General features: G+C 38.6%; 1 protein-coding gene across 1 annotated transcript in view; it reads left to right on the forward strand.

The window, feature by feature from the left end:
• The first annotated feature begins 7031 nt into the window (after positions 1-7031).
• Positions 7032-15763, forward strand: part of Naf1 (nuclear assembly factor 1 ribonucleoprotein) — a 37100-nt gene continuing 28368 nt past the window's right edge. The window contains exons 1-2 of the mRNA XM_074055080.1: positions 7032-7538; positions 10228-10399. Coding sequence (XP_073911181.1) covers positions 7201-7538; positions 10228-10399 — 510 coding nt within the window. The 5' untranslated portion in view covers positions 7032-7200. The remainder of the gene's footprint in view (positions 7539-10227; positions 10400-15763) is intronic.

Genomic DNA, 15763 nt, shown 5'->3' on the forward strand with positions numbered 1-15763 from the left:
AATAATCTTCCTATTACTTGTTACCATAGGACCCTGGATTCTAAACCGACTTAAGACTTTTGTCAAAGGTCGAATTAATACTATCCAACTTCTGGTCCTCCACCAACAATATCAGGCTCTTCATCCCCTTGAGAATGATTCCTCAATTTAGGCCATAAGAAAAGGGGGGAATGAAAGGAATAAGAAGGAATAAGATGTCTCAGCGGACCCCAACCCCCTGTTGGAGAAACCGGTACCAGATGCCCCGTGTAGATAAGATAAGCAGGGCAGCAGGGCTCGGCTCGGGCATATAGAATGTGAGGAATGTGAGGAGGTTGCGAAAGATGACGGGATGTACGTGCAAGATGTGCTCTGCCTGCTTGCTCAATGTTGATAACGTAAATACGCGCACAACTGCTGACCTTTTACTCTATAGGCTAGGAAGTACACGTACTCTTAAATGGATAGGCTGAAAATGTATGTGGTGTTACAAAATCATTGGTTAAGTGTTGCGCGGGCTTTTGCTGTAACGGCAGGTTGTGGTCTATATAAGATTTCCCCTAAAGAGGCTCAGGGTCATGTTTCCTAACCGGTCCTGCGTGTCCGTGTGGGAGCTCAACCCTGGCTAGCCAGCCCAATAAACTCTGCTTTGTTGATTGCATTCACGCCTGGCTCTCTGTCTCTTGGGGGAATAGAATTCCCGTTCCTAACACTAGCATGTTTTAGATACAAGTTTTTGAGGTCCTTAAAGGGAATGCAAGCATAGGTATCAATAGAAAATGAGACAGTCAGTCCGTTCAGGTCAACTCACTGGTTCAGTCTTCCAACCACTCTTTTACAAAGGTATTTAACTATATTTATTTATTTATTTTTCAGTACTAGACTTTGAACTCAGGGCCTCACATTTGCTAATCAGATATGCTGCCACTTGAGCGGCACTCTCAGTCCTGATTCATTTTACTTTAAAGTATTATTCTAGTCTGGGGGTGCTTCCTTCCCTCACAAAGTCACTAAGGTTGAGTTTCTTAAACTTTAACATGCATGTAAATCACCCAGGGAAATCTCATCAAAATGAAGATTTGTAGCTGGGTGTGGTGGTATAGGCCTATAATCCCAGCACTCTGGAGGATCTGGAGTTTCAGGTCAGCCTGGGCTACACAGCAAGATAAAATAGGCCAAAAAGACAAAATAGGCACCAGTGGCTCACACCAGTAATCCTAGCTACTGGGGAGGCTGAGATCAGGAGGATAGAGGTTCAAGGCCAGCCTAGGTAAATAGTTTGAGAGACCCCATCTCCAAAATGACCAGAGCAAAGTGAAGTGGAGGTGTGGCTAAAGCAGTAGAGTGCTTGCTTTGAAAGTGCGAAGCCCTGAGTTCAAACTCCAGTCCCACCAATTAAAAAAGAAGACAAGATAAAAAGTACAAATTTTTATGTAGAAGGTATTGGGGATAAGGCCTGAGATTCTGCATTTTAACATTCCCATGTGATACAAATCTGCCCATCCATGGCCACATTTTGAGTAGCAAGGCACTACAAACATAGTAAAAATAGCTTTAGGAACTACCTAGCAGGGTTTTTTTTTTCATTTTTGCATAATTACTTAACCTTTACAATACATAGAAAATGTAGAACTTGCAAGATTATTATTCAAATAAATTTCTTTTCATGAACTTTATTGTTGCACTTTAAAGAATGTCATTTTACATCGATCTACCATTTGATCCAGCAATACCACTCTTGGGGATATACCCAAAAGACTGTTACTCCAGAGGCACCTGCACATCCATGTTTATTGCGGCACTATTCACAATAGCCAAGTTATGGAAACAGCCAAGATGCCCCACCACTGACAAATGGATTAAGAAAATGTGGTATCTATACACAATGGAATTTTATGCAGCCATGAAGAAGAACGAAATGTTATCATTCGCTGGTAAATGGATGGAATTGGAGAACATCATTCTGAGTGAGGTTAGCCTGGCTCAAAAAACCAAAAATCGTATGTTCTCCCTCATATGTGGACATTAGATCAAGGGCAAACACAACAAGGGGATTGGACTATGAGCACATGATAAAAGCGAGAGCACACAAGGGAGGGGTGAGGATAGGTAAGACACCTAAAAAACTAGCTAGCATTTGTTGCCCTTAACGCAGAGAAACTAAAGCAGATACCTTAAGGCAACTGAGGCCAATAGGAAAAGGGGAACAGGTACTAGAGAAAAGGTTAGATCAAAAAGAATTAACCTAGAAGGTAACACCCACGCACAGGAAATCAATGTGAGTCAATGCCCTGTATAGCTATCCTTATCTCAAGCAGCAAAACCCCTTGTTCCTTCCTATTATTGCTTATACTGTCTACAATAAAATTAGAGATAAGGGCAAAATAGTTTCTGCTGGGTATTGGGGGGGAGAGTGGGAGGGGGCGGAGTGGGTGGTAAGGGAGGGGGCGGGGGCGGGGGGGAGAAATGAACCAAGCCTTGTATGCACATATGAATAATAAAAGAAAAATGAAAAAAAAAAAAGAATGTCATTTTACATGTTCACTTTGAAATATGATTTGGCCTTTAAACTCATAAATAACTAAAGATAAACTCTCTCTTAATTTTAACAGGAATCCTGTGCACTCTTTCAAAGAGTTAGATTTAGCTTAGGCTAAAGACTTCAGGCTAAGTTTACCAGCTATTAGAAATAATGCAGTAGATGGGAAGGTTCTGGAAGTACCAGAGGAAAATTCAGGGTATTTTGAAACATTCAAGCACTTAGAAAAACTACCTATTGAAAAAGAGTGACCTATTTCAATGCTAGGTGCAGGTATGGCTTTTCTTATTCTGAAACCTGGTGACCCATCTCTCTCACAAAAGATTTTTATCTGCAACAGTAGCCTTTTCTTCGCTATCATTGTGTTAATTTCAAGTGAATGAGTAACTTAGGTATCACCTTAGATACTATCTGTAAGGCATCCTCCTTATTGTGATTGTCTCACCAAACTTTATTATTATTATGCAATTCTTACTATTTCCCTCATTTAAACATCATTACCGGTTTTATTATTATGGTTTGGAAGAAAACACCTATGAATTAGACAAAGTTCCTGGATTCTTAAGACTTAATTTGAATACAAAAAAAGAGACAATAAAGCAAATAAGTATCATTTTATGTGAAGATAAGAATTATGTAAAAGAAAAACATCAGCAATAATTTAAGAAGGGACTGATATTGGGGGTATTCTTAGTTTGGGTGGTCAGGACCAGAATGCGTGGGACACAAGAGCAGTGAAGATGGTACAAGATAACGATAGGAGAGGAAAGGAGCATGGATATTAGGTAAACCTTTAAAACCACAGGTGGGCATTTTCTACTAAATGTTATACATACTTAGGGTTGAAGCAGGAAATTTCATTTTATTTATTCTCCCTTGTGAGGTTTCCCTGCTTTCTCAGATTAACAAATTCATGGCTCTCTTTAAAGACCCAGCTCAGACATCACACATTGTGGAAACTTCTACTGTAATGGCGGGGGTGGTGGTCCTAGTTAATTAGTTTTCCTATAGACCACATCTCCCCTTTGGTTCTGTTTGAACCAGAGATGAATGTTAGACACTATCTGATGCTAAAACATTTTATTCTGGTTTTACAAGATGGATAGTGGGGGCAGGTCAGTGGCACGGGCCAGATATAATCAGGGAGTCTGATGACTGGTCAGGAGAGTCTCCATCCAGTGACATTTCCCAGGTTTTGGGTAACTTTCCTCCTTTCTTATTCCTGTACTTGGTGTGGGTCAGTTACAAGGTTTTTCTTTCAGGAGGTATTCTGGTAAGGATAGCGTTGTTTAAGGTTCATGAAAGTTGCATCTGTGCTGAGGTAGTCTTGTCTTTTGAATATTCCTGGACCAGGGTTATAAATTCCCAGCCCAGTAGTAATGTATTGTTAAGTGATGTGTTGTATGGGCCCAAGTTGCTTGAGTAGACTTGATGACTACCATTAACCTTATAGTCATTATATGTCTCTAATATTATACTATGTCTTTCTTTGCTTTCCTAGTGCCTTCTCTCTGTTTTTTCCCATTTGTACATTCTTCTACTATAGTATAAGACTATATTATAGTGTATTTCTCTACTTTATTACATATCACTTTTTTTAACTTGTCTTTTTGACTAAACTGTTAAATTACTTCACAGCAGCAACAGTGATTTACTTACTTTCCTGTAAACACAGTGCATAGTGCAGTGCATCGCACACAGAAATGTTAGGTAAATGACTACTGAATGAACGAACCAGTAGGTGAATTACCCTTGACCCAGCAAATAGTTTGCAAGACCCTATCTCAAAAAAAATCTATCACAAAAAGGGATGGTGGAATGGCTTAAGGTGTAAACCCTGAGTTCAAGCCCCAATACCACACACAGAAAAAAAAAGATTTAATGATTCTTCCAAGGTTATATAGCTAGTAAATGTTTCATATGTTCCTCCAGGGGAAGCATGAAAATTCTAGCTGGGGAGGCAAGTCTATCTAATCCCTTGTCTTTGCTGCAGAACTAAAACCAGATTTTGTAATCTTTATTTATTTATTTTGGCAGTACTGGGGCTTGAACTCAGGACCTCAAGCTTGCAAAGCAGGATCTCTACTACTTGAGCCACATCTCCAGTCTTCTTCCCCCTTTTCCTGTACTGGAGATTCAAACAGGGCCTCCTACATACTAGGCAAGAGCTCTTTCACCAAACTACATCTCCAGCACTTTTTTTTAAGACAGGGTCTCACTAAATAGTCTGCCCTCCTTGAGCTTACTATCTACCTTCCTCTACCTCTTGAATAGCTGGGATTACAGACATGTACCACTGTGCAAGACTGTAATCAATTTTATCAGTAATTAAGATATGGGCTTTTTTTTCATTCAACCATCTTGTGAATTTTTTTTCCTAGATTGCTCTCTACTCAGGAGGAGAATAAAGAGATGTTATTTATTGGCTGCCCAGATCCATCATCTAAGACAAGAGTTTAAGAAGAGCAAAATACATATAAAATGAGTTTTCAGTCAAAAACAACTGAAATAAGCAAATTTAATATTCTTCCTTATCCTTTCTATTGAATGGCCGTCTCTTATTTTAAAATTTCTTTTGGCACTTTCAATGGACTGCTTGATTTTGCTCAAACTCACATTCATATGTTCATTAGCATTTTCCAAAGTCTCCATTCTTATTGTTAATACCTACTTATTTCTAATTTCCTCATTCAGAAAATTTAGATAACTTCGATTTTCTCTCTTGATGTTTGGAATTTCCTTCATTTCACTAACCTAGGTTCAGAATGTCATCATCTAATTATTGAAAAAGGCAGCAGACTTTTTGTTGACTAAATTTCTTCCTTCCTTAAATTCAGATTGCATAGCTCTGAAAAATTACTGTCAATGACATATTACTTTATTCATAAATTCAGTTTTCAAGTTTTTTTTTGCACACTAAATATATGTATGACATGACATTCTCTTTGATAAAACCTTATTCAATGCTCCATGAGATAGTATTTTTTGTTTGTTTGCTTGTCTCATAGCATGGACTGGCCTGGAACTCACTATATAGCCCAAGCTGGCCTCAAGCTCACAATTCTCTTGCCTCTACCTCCCCAGTGCTGGGATTACAGGCATGTTGCACTATGCTTGGTTTATGAAATAGCATTTTTGTCTCCATTTTACAAATAAGAAAATTGAGATTTAGGTATGTGAGATTACATACCTCAAGGTCAGTTATACCAACAAAATGGTAGAACAAAGATTTCAACATAGGTCTATTTAGCTGGAAGACTGAGCTCTGTTTAATCATTGCATTAGTGTGTAATATCTCAAATTTATTCCTGCTTCACTCGGGAGGATTTCCATGATACAGCTCAACAGTCCCACCTAACTTCCCATAGTTTCTTTACTTCTATTTCATATTTCAAATGTTTCTAGTTATCTCCTTTTCCCCTTCAACTAGATTATAAACTTCCTAAAATTAGGATTATGTTTGGCTGGCTGATCATGTCTGCAGGTTCCACATCCATGGATACAAACACCTACTGATTGAAAAAACTTTAAAAAATTGTATCTATACTGCACATGTACCATCTTTTTCTTGTGATTATTTTTGGAACAATACAGTAAAACTATTTACATAAGATTTACATTTTTATATATTATACTTATCGAGAGAGGATTTAAAGTATATGGGAAGATGAGCAAAGGTTGTATCCAAATATTACACCACTTTACATGACAAACTTAAATGTCCTCAAATTTTGGTGTCTGCGGGGTTAGGAAAGGAATCCTTGCATTTCAATGAGAGTATACTATGTAGAACTTAACCGAAAACAGTTAAATTCTCAGTGAATAATTTATAAAATGGTTAGCACAGTCCTTAATATCTATGCATACTTACTAAATTGGATCAGATTATTATTACTCAAAGTACTGATACATCAAATTGAACATTAGGAAACCAGAAAATTCCAATCTCTTCCTCAGTCCCAAGAACTTTTGCTTGCCTCCTTACAATCCATACTCTAGGTTTCCCAGATTAAGTTAGCACATTTTAGGGTCAACTACGATATAGACATTGCCATCACATCCACAAGCAGCAAGATTCTGTCGGTCATTACTGCTTTTTTTTTTTGAGAGTGATTTGAAGAAAGCAAAGTGGAACAGTTGCAGTTATTTTTTGAATGAACGGTAAATGTGCTTTCTACCTTTGATCCGTCAATCTAATTCACTTTGAATGAAATAACTAGGTGTCTTTTCAAGACTTCCTGTTCGATTCTGATGTAAAGAGGTTGGCACTCTTAGGCATCACCCCTGTCCCATAATCCGTGTCGGCGCTTCCAGTGGAATTGGCTAAGTCGCAGGAATAGGAAGGCCTTGCTTCCGGCCAGGCGGGAGACTTGTTCCCACGAAACAGTGAAAACAGCGGATTTGGGGCCTCCTGAAGTCGGGATCCCAAAGGTGCAGCAGGTCCGCCAGGCCCTGTGAGCGCCGTCGCGCCGTCGCGCCGTCGCGTCACGTTACGTCACACGCTGTCCCGGAAGTGCCGTCAGTCACGCCGGGGGCGTGTCTGCGGGCCTCTCCGCGTGCAGTTACCTGCGGAACGCGGGAGGTTTGGCTCAGGCACTGTGAGGCTTTCTCTTTCCGGGGGAGAGCCCAGCGCTCTTCCCTGGTCCAGCACGCGAGGCAAACTCGGCCCCTGGCGCGGCGCAATGGAGGTAGTGGAGGCCGCCGCCGCTCAGCTGGAAACACTGAAATTCAGTGTCACCGGCTTTGGCGTTGGCCAGTGTCCGGGGGTGCCGTCCCCGGACTCGGGTCCCGCGCCAGGTCCGCAGCCGTCGGAGTCGCAGGAGAAGTGTCCGGGCCCTGAGCAGGACGTGGAGGCCCAGCCTCCGCTGAGTGCCGACGCGGGCGGGAGCTCCGCGCCGCAGCCGCAGTCGGAAGGGCCGCCCCCCGGGGGCCGCGTCACCCGCCTGGGCCCCGCGGAGCCGGCGCAGACCCCGCAGCCCTCGGAGACCTCGGACTCGGATTCAGATTCGGACTCAGACAGGTCGAGTGCTTACGGGTCCCTGTGTGGCCGGCGTGGGGAGTGCAGGGGGCGTCACCGTGCGACCCGGAGGGCTGTGAGCTCGCGGTGCCCAAGTGCACGTGTTGACTCCTAGTTTGGACCGCGATTGGCTGCAAATCTTGTAAATTGAAGTTTAGTCCGATCACTTCTCACTTCCGAAATTTGGTAGCCTGGTCTATGTATAGATAATATGCTTTTTAGTTAGAATATGGGAAACCTGAAATTAGAAGATTTCTTCCGTAACTACCATTGTTGTTACAGCCTTTGAGTTTTGCTACAATTTTTTTTTTGCATCAAGTCTAGCCTTGTCTTGTGTTTTGAACCGGGTGAATCGGGGATTGTGTATCAAAGTTGACAATTATGTTAATTCGTAGAATCCTTGTAGGGAGCCTTAAGTTCATGAAGTTAGCTAGTTATTTTGTATTGTATGTTCTGCGTAGCTTTTATAAAGTGTCCTTTCCCTTGGGTCTTACTCCGTGTGGTGGAGGAAGATTGCAGAATATGGGATGTTACTGAGCCTCACTAAACATTGTCTACAAGTGTTTGTGTATGTTGTATGTGGGATACTGAACAAGTGAACAAGATAGACACATGGTGAGGTGGTAAGGAGTTTTCAGGGAAGTCATCAACTGAGAGTGGAAATGGAGAAGGGTGAAGGGTTTTAGTAGAGGGAGAAAGTATGAATAGACTGGGAGGAGGAAGATTATTCCCATAGCTATTCAGATTGGCATGTTAGAGCTTTTGAGTTTTGTGTCAGGAAAGCTAATTATAAACAAGGTTGGATTTCTTTGCACTTGTAAGATTATAGTCATCTTTGAGAGTTCATATCCCACATCACTGGGAAAGTGAAGTGTAACTGGTAGGTGATTTGGTGTCAGAGTTTGAAGGCAGACACTGGGATAGAGGCTCATAATAGAACAATTTAGTGTCAGAGCATGACTTCTGATTCGCTGGGAATGGTAGCAGAGGGTACCAAATATTTGAAAAAGTGAAAAGGAGTACAACTTTTGCCCACGTTAGTTAAGCATTGTTTCAGTACATACACTAGACATTTTTGGTTTCAAGTTTTTTGTAACCCAGCATGGTTTTCAAGGAATTATGGTATAGTACCACACAAACTAGCCCATTTGAAAAAAGTACTGTGGGAACTAGGGAAGAAAGTAAACTTGGTGAGTAGAGGGTGGCTTTGGAGAAGGTAGAATTTAAGTTGAGCCTATAATGAGGAATAGAATTTTTCTGGGCTGAGGGCATTTCAAGCAGTAGCACAATGACATGTGGAAGTGAAAAAGCAAGGGGATTTGGAAAGTCACATGAGCTTGAATGCTAGAATAGGCTCTGTGAGGTTACCAGGGACCTGATTGCAAAAGCTCTGAGAATTCATGCTGAAGAGCATATCTTTTGTCTTGTACACATTATAGATTTAAGGGAAAACTTTTTAAGCTTTCTGTTTTTGAATATTTTCTTAATATAAAATGGAAAGAATAATACAAACCCATATAACCACTACCCTGATTTAATAATTATTAACATTTTGGAGCTATTTAATATGTTATTGAACCATTTTAAACTCACAGATACCATGTTACTTTATCTTTAAATATTTCAGCATGTCCTCTTGAAGATTCTCTTACGTAAGCACGATACAGTTATAAAACCATGCGTAAATATTAGACTATCATATATAACATTAAGAGTTCTTATCTGTTGTCCAGTCATAAACAATTCTTTTAAAGCAAGATCATGAACTGATTAGAATCAGGAGGAAGGTCATGAGAAGGTGAAAGTAACAGCATGAGATAAAGGCTGATTGCTGTGAAGAGAGGCTATCATTGATATCAGTAACACAGCTATTATGAAAGAGAAGATGGGAAATAAGATGAAGAAGTGGACTAGAATTAATTACCAATCTGAAGATAGAATTTTGTCATTGACCTAGAATACAATAGCTATAAAATGATTCCAGGGTTTCATGCACCATGACTGGATTGAAGACGAAGTAGTAAAATATAGTGGAAGCTCAAAAGGGAAAAACAGGTTTAGATAGGAGAATGTACTTTTTTTCCTTGTTTTTAACTTGTTGAAAATGTGAGGTATGCATTGGTCATTCATACAGGTGGGATCAGTATGCAGCTATACATAAGGAATGGAGTGTAGTGATGTCAAGGCTGAAGTTTCAGGAGTTAATTTGCATGAGGATGGTGATTGAAATTATTGGAATGGAAGAGGCTATTCAGGTAGAGTAGATCGAAGAGAGACAGTCATTGTAGATGAAACCCTAAAAATAGCACATCAAATGGGCTGGCATGGGGGAGCCAGCAACAAGTTATGTGGAAGTCATGGGCCAAAGGAGTTTTCAGTGTAGAGTTCAGCTTTGAGGAGTTCCCCAGTTGTGTGAAGATCGAGAAGAAACTCTTTCTTGCCATTAAGTAGTCTACTCATTGGTGACTAAGAGAGATGCCTGGCTGTAGCAGTAAAGGGTTTGGGTTGTATCACAGGTTTTGAAAATGTTAAGTGGTGGACTAAAAACTACTTTCCCAGTATCATTGTCAGTTTGAAATGCTAGTTTTTTAAATTATATCAGCAGTAGTAAACAATGTAGCTATTTTCCTACTTGAATAATTTCATTTTGATATAATGCATGACCAAATTTTCAACTTTTTCTTCTCTATAGTGAGACAGATTCAGATAGTTCTAGCTCTTCTTCTTCATCATCTTCCTCATCATCCTCATCATCTTCCTGTGTATCACTTCCTCCCGTGCTATCAGATGGAGAAGATGATTTACAAGTTGAGAAGGAAAATAAGAATTTTCCTCTTAAAACAAAAGATGAGTTACTTCTTAATGTAAGTACCTTGGAATTGTTGAGTTTAATTTTATGTTCTAAAATGTACTGTGTGGTACTGACATTATTAAGTTATATTTGGCCTATATCTGCTGTATAAATTTTTCACCTCATGTCAGCTTCTCAAGCGTACTTTTGCAATGCCTCTGGTTTCCTACTTTTATGAAAGAGAGGGGTGACTTCTACCTCTAACATTTGGTAATTGTTCTTGTTGGGGAATTGACTTCAGTTTGGTGCTTTCTATTTTTATCATCCTTAGAAGACTACTTCTGGACTGGGGTGTAGCTCACTCAGTGTTAGAGCACTTGCCTAGCGTGCACAAGGTCCTCAAGGTCCTGGGTTTGATCCCCGGCATGCCCAAAACGGAAACAAATACTACTCTTGTAGCTTTACAGCCTTGCTTTTTTTTTTTTGACCACAAGGACTGAAAAATTTCTTCAATAGCAATTGAAATATTTCTACTTCATTTTAAAGAAGTAGAAAGCAAAATTCAATGAACTTTAAACTTTTTGTAGGATTCCTAGTCTCTTGAAATTTGGGGTTTTTAAAAAAATTACAGTTTACAGTTGAAGAAAACTTGTTTATTGTGGAGCAGTACATATTGGCAATTGATAGGTTCTGTGGTAAAGTTAATTTTTGTGAAGTTGCTTCCTTTTAAGCTATAAACTGGCCCTAAGAGGATGATGGTGAAATTTGGTTGAAACCTATGATCCAAGAGGAAGGTGTTTTCAGAATTTCGGCTAAATTGTTACATATTTTTCCCTCTACTCCTCCAGTACTTTATTTATTTATTTATTTATTTTTTTAGTTATTGCTTTTAAGAAATTATGTAACCCTTAAAATTAATAAGATAGTTTAGTGTAAGATTTGAAAAAAAATTAAGGGCTAGAGGCAATCAGTTACTGTTATCTTGACCGGATTCTACCAATATTAATTATTCTCCTTTTCTCTACTCACAATCAGAAATTTCCTATCTCATTTATGTTTTATGCATTGAAAATGTTGGGGTTTGTATGTAGTGGTTCATGTTTTTATGTTACACACGTATAATAATGGTGCTTTACACAAGCAAGAATCCCAATTTGTAACTATTTTCTGGAAATATTCAAAGACTTGTTTTGGTCTCTTTAGGCTCTATCTCAATCACCTTTCAAAACAAGTATAAAAACGAGTAAATAAAAGACTATAACATTTTTAAATGTACTTTTATCCTTATTTGTCTTACAAAGTTTGGAGTTTTTACCTTGGGAATCCCTTCAAATTTAATACAAAATCTCACCATTGTTTTAAAGGTATTTTTGTAAGTAGTGTGCCGTATTTCAGAAATCCACATAGAGGAACCATCTTCTTTGAGGGCTGAGTTCATATCTGACCTTTGTTCCTCCTCTGGTAGCCAGTAGAGTATTTTACAGATAATGGGTTCTGAGTCAGAAGAAGCAGTGATTATGAAATGAGTGCATGAATAGGCATCTCTCATTGATTCATTATTTTAAAAAATTGTAACACACCTGCCATATGCCAGGTGCTGGAAACAAGATCAGTGCAGTTTCTGTTTTCATAGTATATGTGGAGAGAGAGATAAATAAAGCAGGGGCAAATTTAATTGTTAGAAATGTTACTGAATTCTGTGTGTATTTGACTCTTCAGAATATTATATTTTTACTGTGAAAGTGAGTTGCTAGCTTTTAAAACTGAAAAGTGAGATGATGTGCTCCTCTTTGTGCCATTTGCAAGGGATCTTTGGGAAAGATGGAAAAAGCAAATACAGTTTTTAATTTTTTAATTTGCGATTGTAGGTATTTTAAGGAGGGTGGGGGTTGAGTGTGTGTTACCAGTACCATGTACACCACATGGGATAGGTTCTCTGTCTCAGGAAAGGGACGCTTATATCCATTTTAAAAGGGTATTGGCAGAGTATTAGTTTTACTCTATAAAGGGAAATACTTGGAAGTGATTGTGATACTTGGCTTGCATTAGACTGTTAAGCTTGTAAGGAGCAGAGGTTCATATTACCTGAAGAGAGCAGGAGCAGAGACTCCAATTACCAAACAGAGCAGAAGGATTTACTAGAAACTTATGTGGATTGGAAAGCCATGGGAACTAAGGCAACTGTTAGGACTGATCACACTGTTTTATGTGCCTCTTGGATATTCTCATAGTATCATTTGATTCTTTAATGATTGGCTGCTTCTTTCTACCTATAGATTGATGGTTTTTTTCATTCTAGCTTTCTAGATTTCTGTATACCTGACTCTGAACATGACATCTTACTTTCAGTGTCCACATGTTGTATTTCTTTGCTCACTTTTGAGACATTATTCTTGCTTAGATATGTTTTTTAGGAAAGTGGCAATCCACTCTTCATGGGAAGTGTCTCTCTTTGCTACAAGCTCTAGCTGTGTGGGATGCTCTATTTCAGGACTCTTGATGCATTGCTTAGACTGAGGAGTTGTATGTCTTTGCTAGTATACAGCTGCTGGCTCTGTGAAATTCTGAAGAAAATTAATGAGCTATTCTATCTCTGTTGTCTTTGCCATTTTTGCTGAACCTTCAGGGAATACAAGACATGCCCAATTCCACATGATTTTAGGTCTCATCTCTTTTGGAGTGTTTATCTTTTTTTTTTTTTTTGTAGTTCTGGAGTTTGAACTCAGGACCTTGCTAGGCAAGTGCTCTACCATTTGAACCATTCCACTGGCCTGAGTCTTTATCTTTAGGCAGTTTTTTCTGTTATTCAGATTGCTGCGTTTCACTTTTTCCTCTGTTTTTGTCTGCTTGTCAAGCAGAATGTTGCCTCTGGTTCAACCTCCTTAAATCTTTTCCATCATCCAAAAGCTAAATCCAGTAATCTGATGTAACTTGAACATCCTTAATCTGAAAACATGAAATCCAGAACTTTCTGAATGCAGATATGACACTACAAGTAGAAAATGCTACACCATGAAACTTCCTTTTATGCACAAAGTTATTTAAAATTACCTTCGGGCTGTGTATACAAGGAATGCTGAAATAAATGAACTTCATGTTTAGGCTTGGATTCCACTCCCAAGACATCTCATTTATATGCAGATATTCCAGAATCAGAAATACTTCTGGTGTCAAGTGTTTCTGATAAGGTATACTGAGCCATAGCTAACTATGTAGACCTTTGTAGTTGGGGAATTATAGTAAAGTAACTTTGAGATTGTTTTTTAAAGTTGTCTTATAACCAGCTTATCATCACAAGAAGATTTGGTTATAACTCCATTAAAAACAAAAGGAAGCTGGATGTGTTGGCTCATGCCTGTAATCACAGCTGTCAGGTAGGCTAAGGCAAGAGAATTGTAAGTCACAGGCCAGCCCTCTGCTAGACCTTGTCTCAAACAAGCAAAACTAAAGGGAGTTGGGTGCAGGTGGTGAGAGGAAGAGAAAAAAGGGATCAGTGAGCCACACAGGAACTGAAAAGGGAGTCTCAATTGGCCTCTTCATGATGTCAGAATTATATATTAAATTTAACCAAGTAAAATTGTTTTAAACATAAATCCTATTGTAATGCTGAGGAAGTTTATTTATATCCTACATAGTAACTGTAAAACAGCATACATATTAGCACTTTGGACCTACACTAAGCCACATAGAATTTATTCAGTGTTTCAATGAACTGGAAACTGCATTCTTTTTGAAAAATTTTCTCAGTGATTTATGCTCTGACTTCTTCATTCAAATAAACGAAATGGAATCAAAATTTTAGAATCATAAAAGCATTTGAGGTGGTGATATTCCAAAGTCTTAATCAGAAACGTTTTATAAATCAGCACTTGCTGTTTTCTTTTCTAAAAACCTGGAAGATTTTATAAAACATTTCAAAATTATGATTCTAGAGCTTATGGGGATAAAAAGTAGATGATATTTCAATAGGGATAATGTATATTTATGAAAATAGTGCAGTGTGACCAAAAAAACAACTTAACGTGGATGAGCAATTCATGAGAAATTTCACTTAGTTTGGAGACTGCCTGTGTTATAAAAGAAGTGAGCTTTGTAATTGGGTTGAGTCTACAATGTTCTCTGTTTGATGCTGGCAGTGCAGGCACATGTCCCAAAAGATCCTCACAGGAGTGTGTACAAGTATCAGCCACCACAGGTGATTAGAAGGTGCAGTGAGATATTTCATACCTGTTAACCTCCCAGCACCTATGAAATTCTGTTGTATTTTGGTCTTCACTAATAATTGTTAATCGAATCTGTTGGGATAAGAAAAAGCAAGACAGTAGAGAGTAACATCAAGTTAGGTACACACAATCAAACCTTCAAACAACTAAGACAACTAAATGGCAGGAATCACCACATACCTATCAGTACTAACGCTTAATGTTAATGGACTTAATTCACCCATCAAAAGACACCGTTTGACAAAATGGATTAAAAAAGAAGATCCAACAATTTGTTGCTTACAGGAGACTCATCTCACCGACAGAAATAAGCATATGCTTAGGATGAAAGGCTGGAAGAAGATTTACCAAGCCAATGGCCCCCGAAAACAAGCTGGAGTAGCAATACTTATCTCTGACAAAGTAGACTTCAAACCTACATTGATCAAACGAGATAAAGAAGGACATTCCATACTAATAAAAGGGGAAATAGACCAAAAGGAAATAATAATCATCAATCTGTACGCACCCAATGTCAACGCACCCAATTTCATCAAACATACCCTGAAAGACCTAAAAGCATATATAAACGCTAACACAGTGGTTGTGGGAGACTTTAACACTCCATTATCATCAATAGATAGGTCATCCAAACAAAAACTCAATAAAGAAATCCAAGATCTAAAATACGCAATAGATCAAGTGGACCTAGTAGATGTCTACAGAACATTTCATCCAACTTCTACACAATATACATTCTTCTTAGCAGCCCATGGAACCTTCTCCAAAATAGATCATATCCTAGGGCACAAAGCAAGCCTCAGCAAATATAAGAAAATAGAAATAATTCCGTGCATACTATCTGACCACAATGCAGTAAAAGTAGACCTCAACAACAAAAGCAAAGACAAAAAACATGCAAAGACCTGGAAACTAAATAACTCATTACTTAATGAAGAATGGATCATCGATGCAATAAAAGAGGAAATCAAAAAGTTCCTAGAAGTCAATGAAAATGAAAACACAACCTACCGGAACCTATGGGACACAGCTAAGGCAGTCTTGAGAGGAAAGTTTATAGCCATGAGTGCATATATTAAAAAGACTGAAAGATCCCAAATCAATGACCTAATGATACATCTCAAACTCCTAGAAAAACAAGAACAAGCAAATCCCAAAACAAATAGAAGGAGAGAAATAATAAAAATAAGAGCTGAAATCAATGAAATAGAAAC

Source organism: Castor canadensis, chromosome 14, assembly GCF_047511655.1.
Source record: "Castor canadensis chromosome 14, mCasCan1.hap1v2, whole genome shotgun sequence".
Taxonomy (NCBI): domain Eukaryota; kingdom Metazoa; phylum Chordata; class Mammalia; order Rodentia; family Castoridae; genus Castor; species Castor canadensis.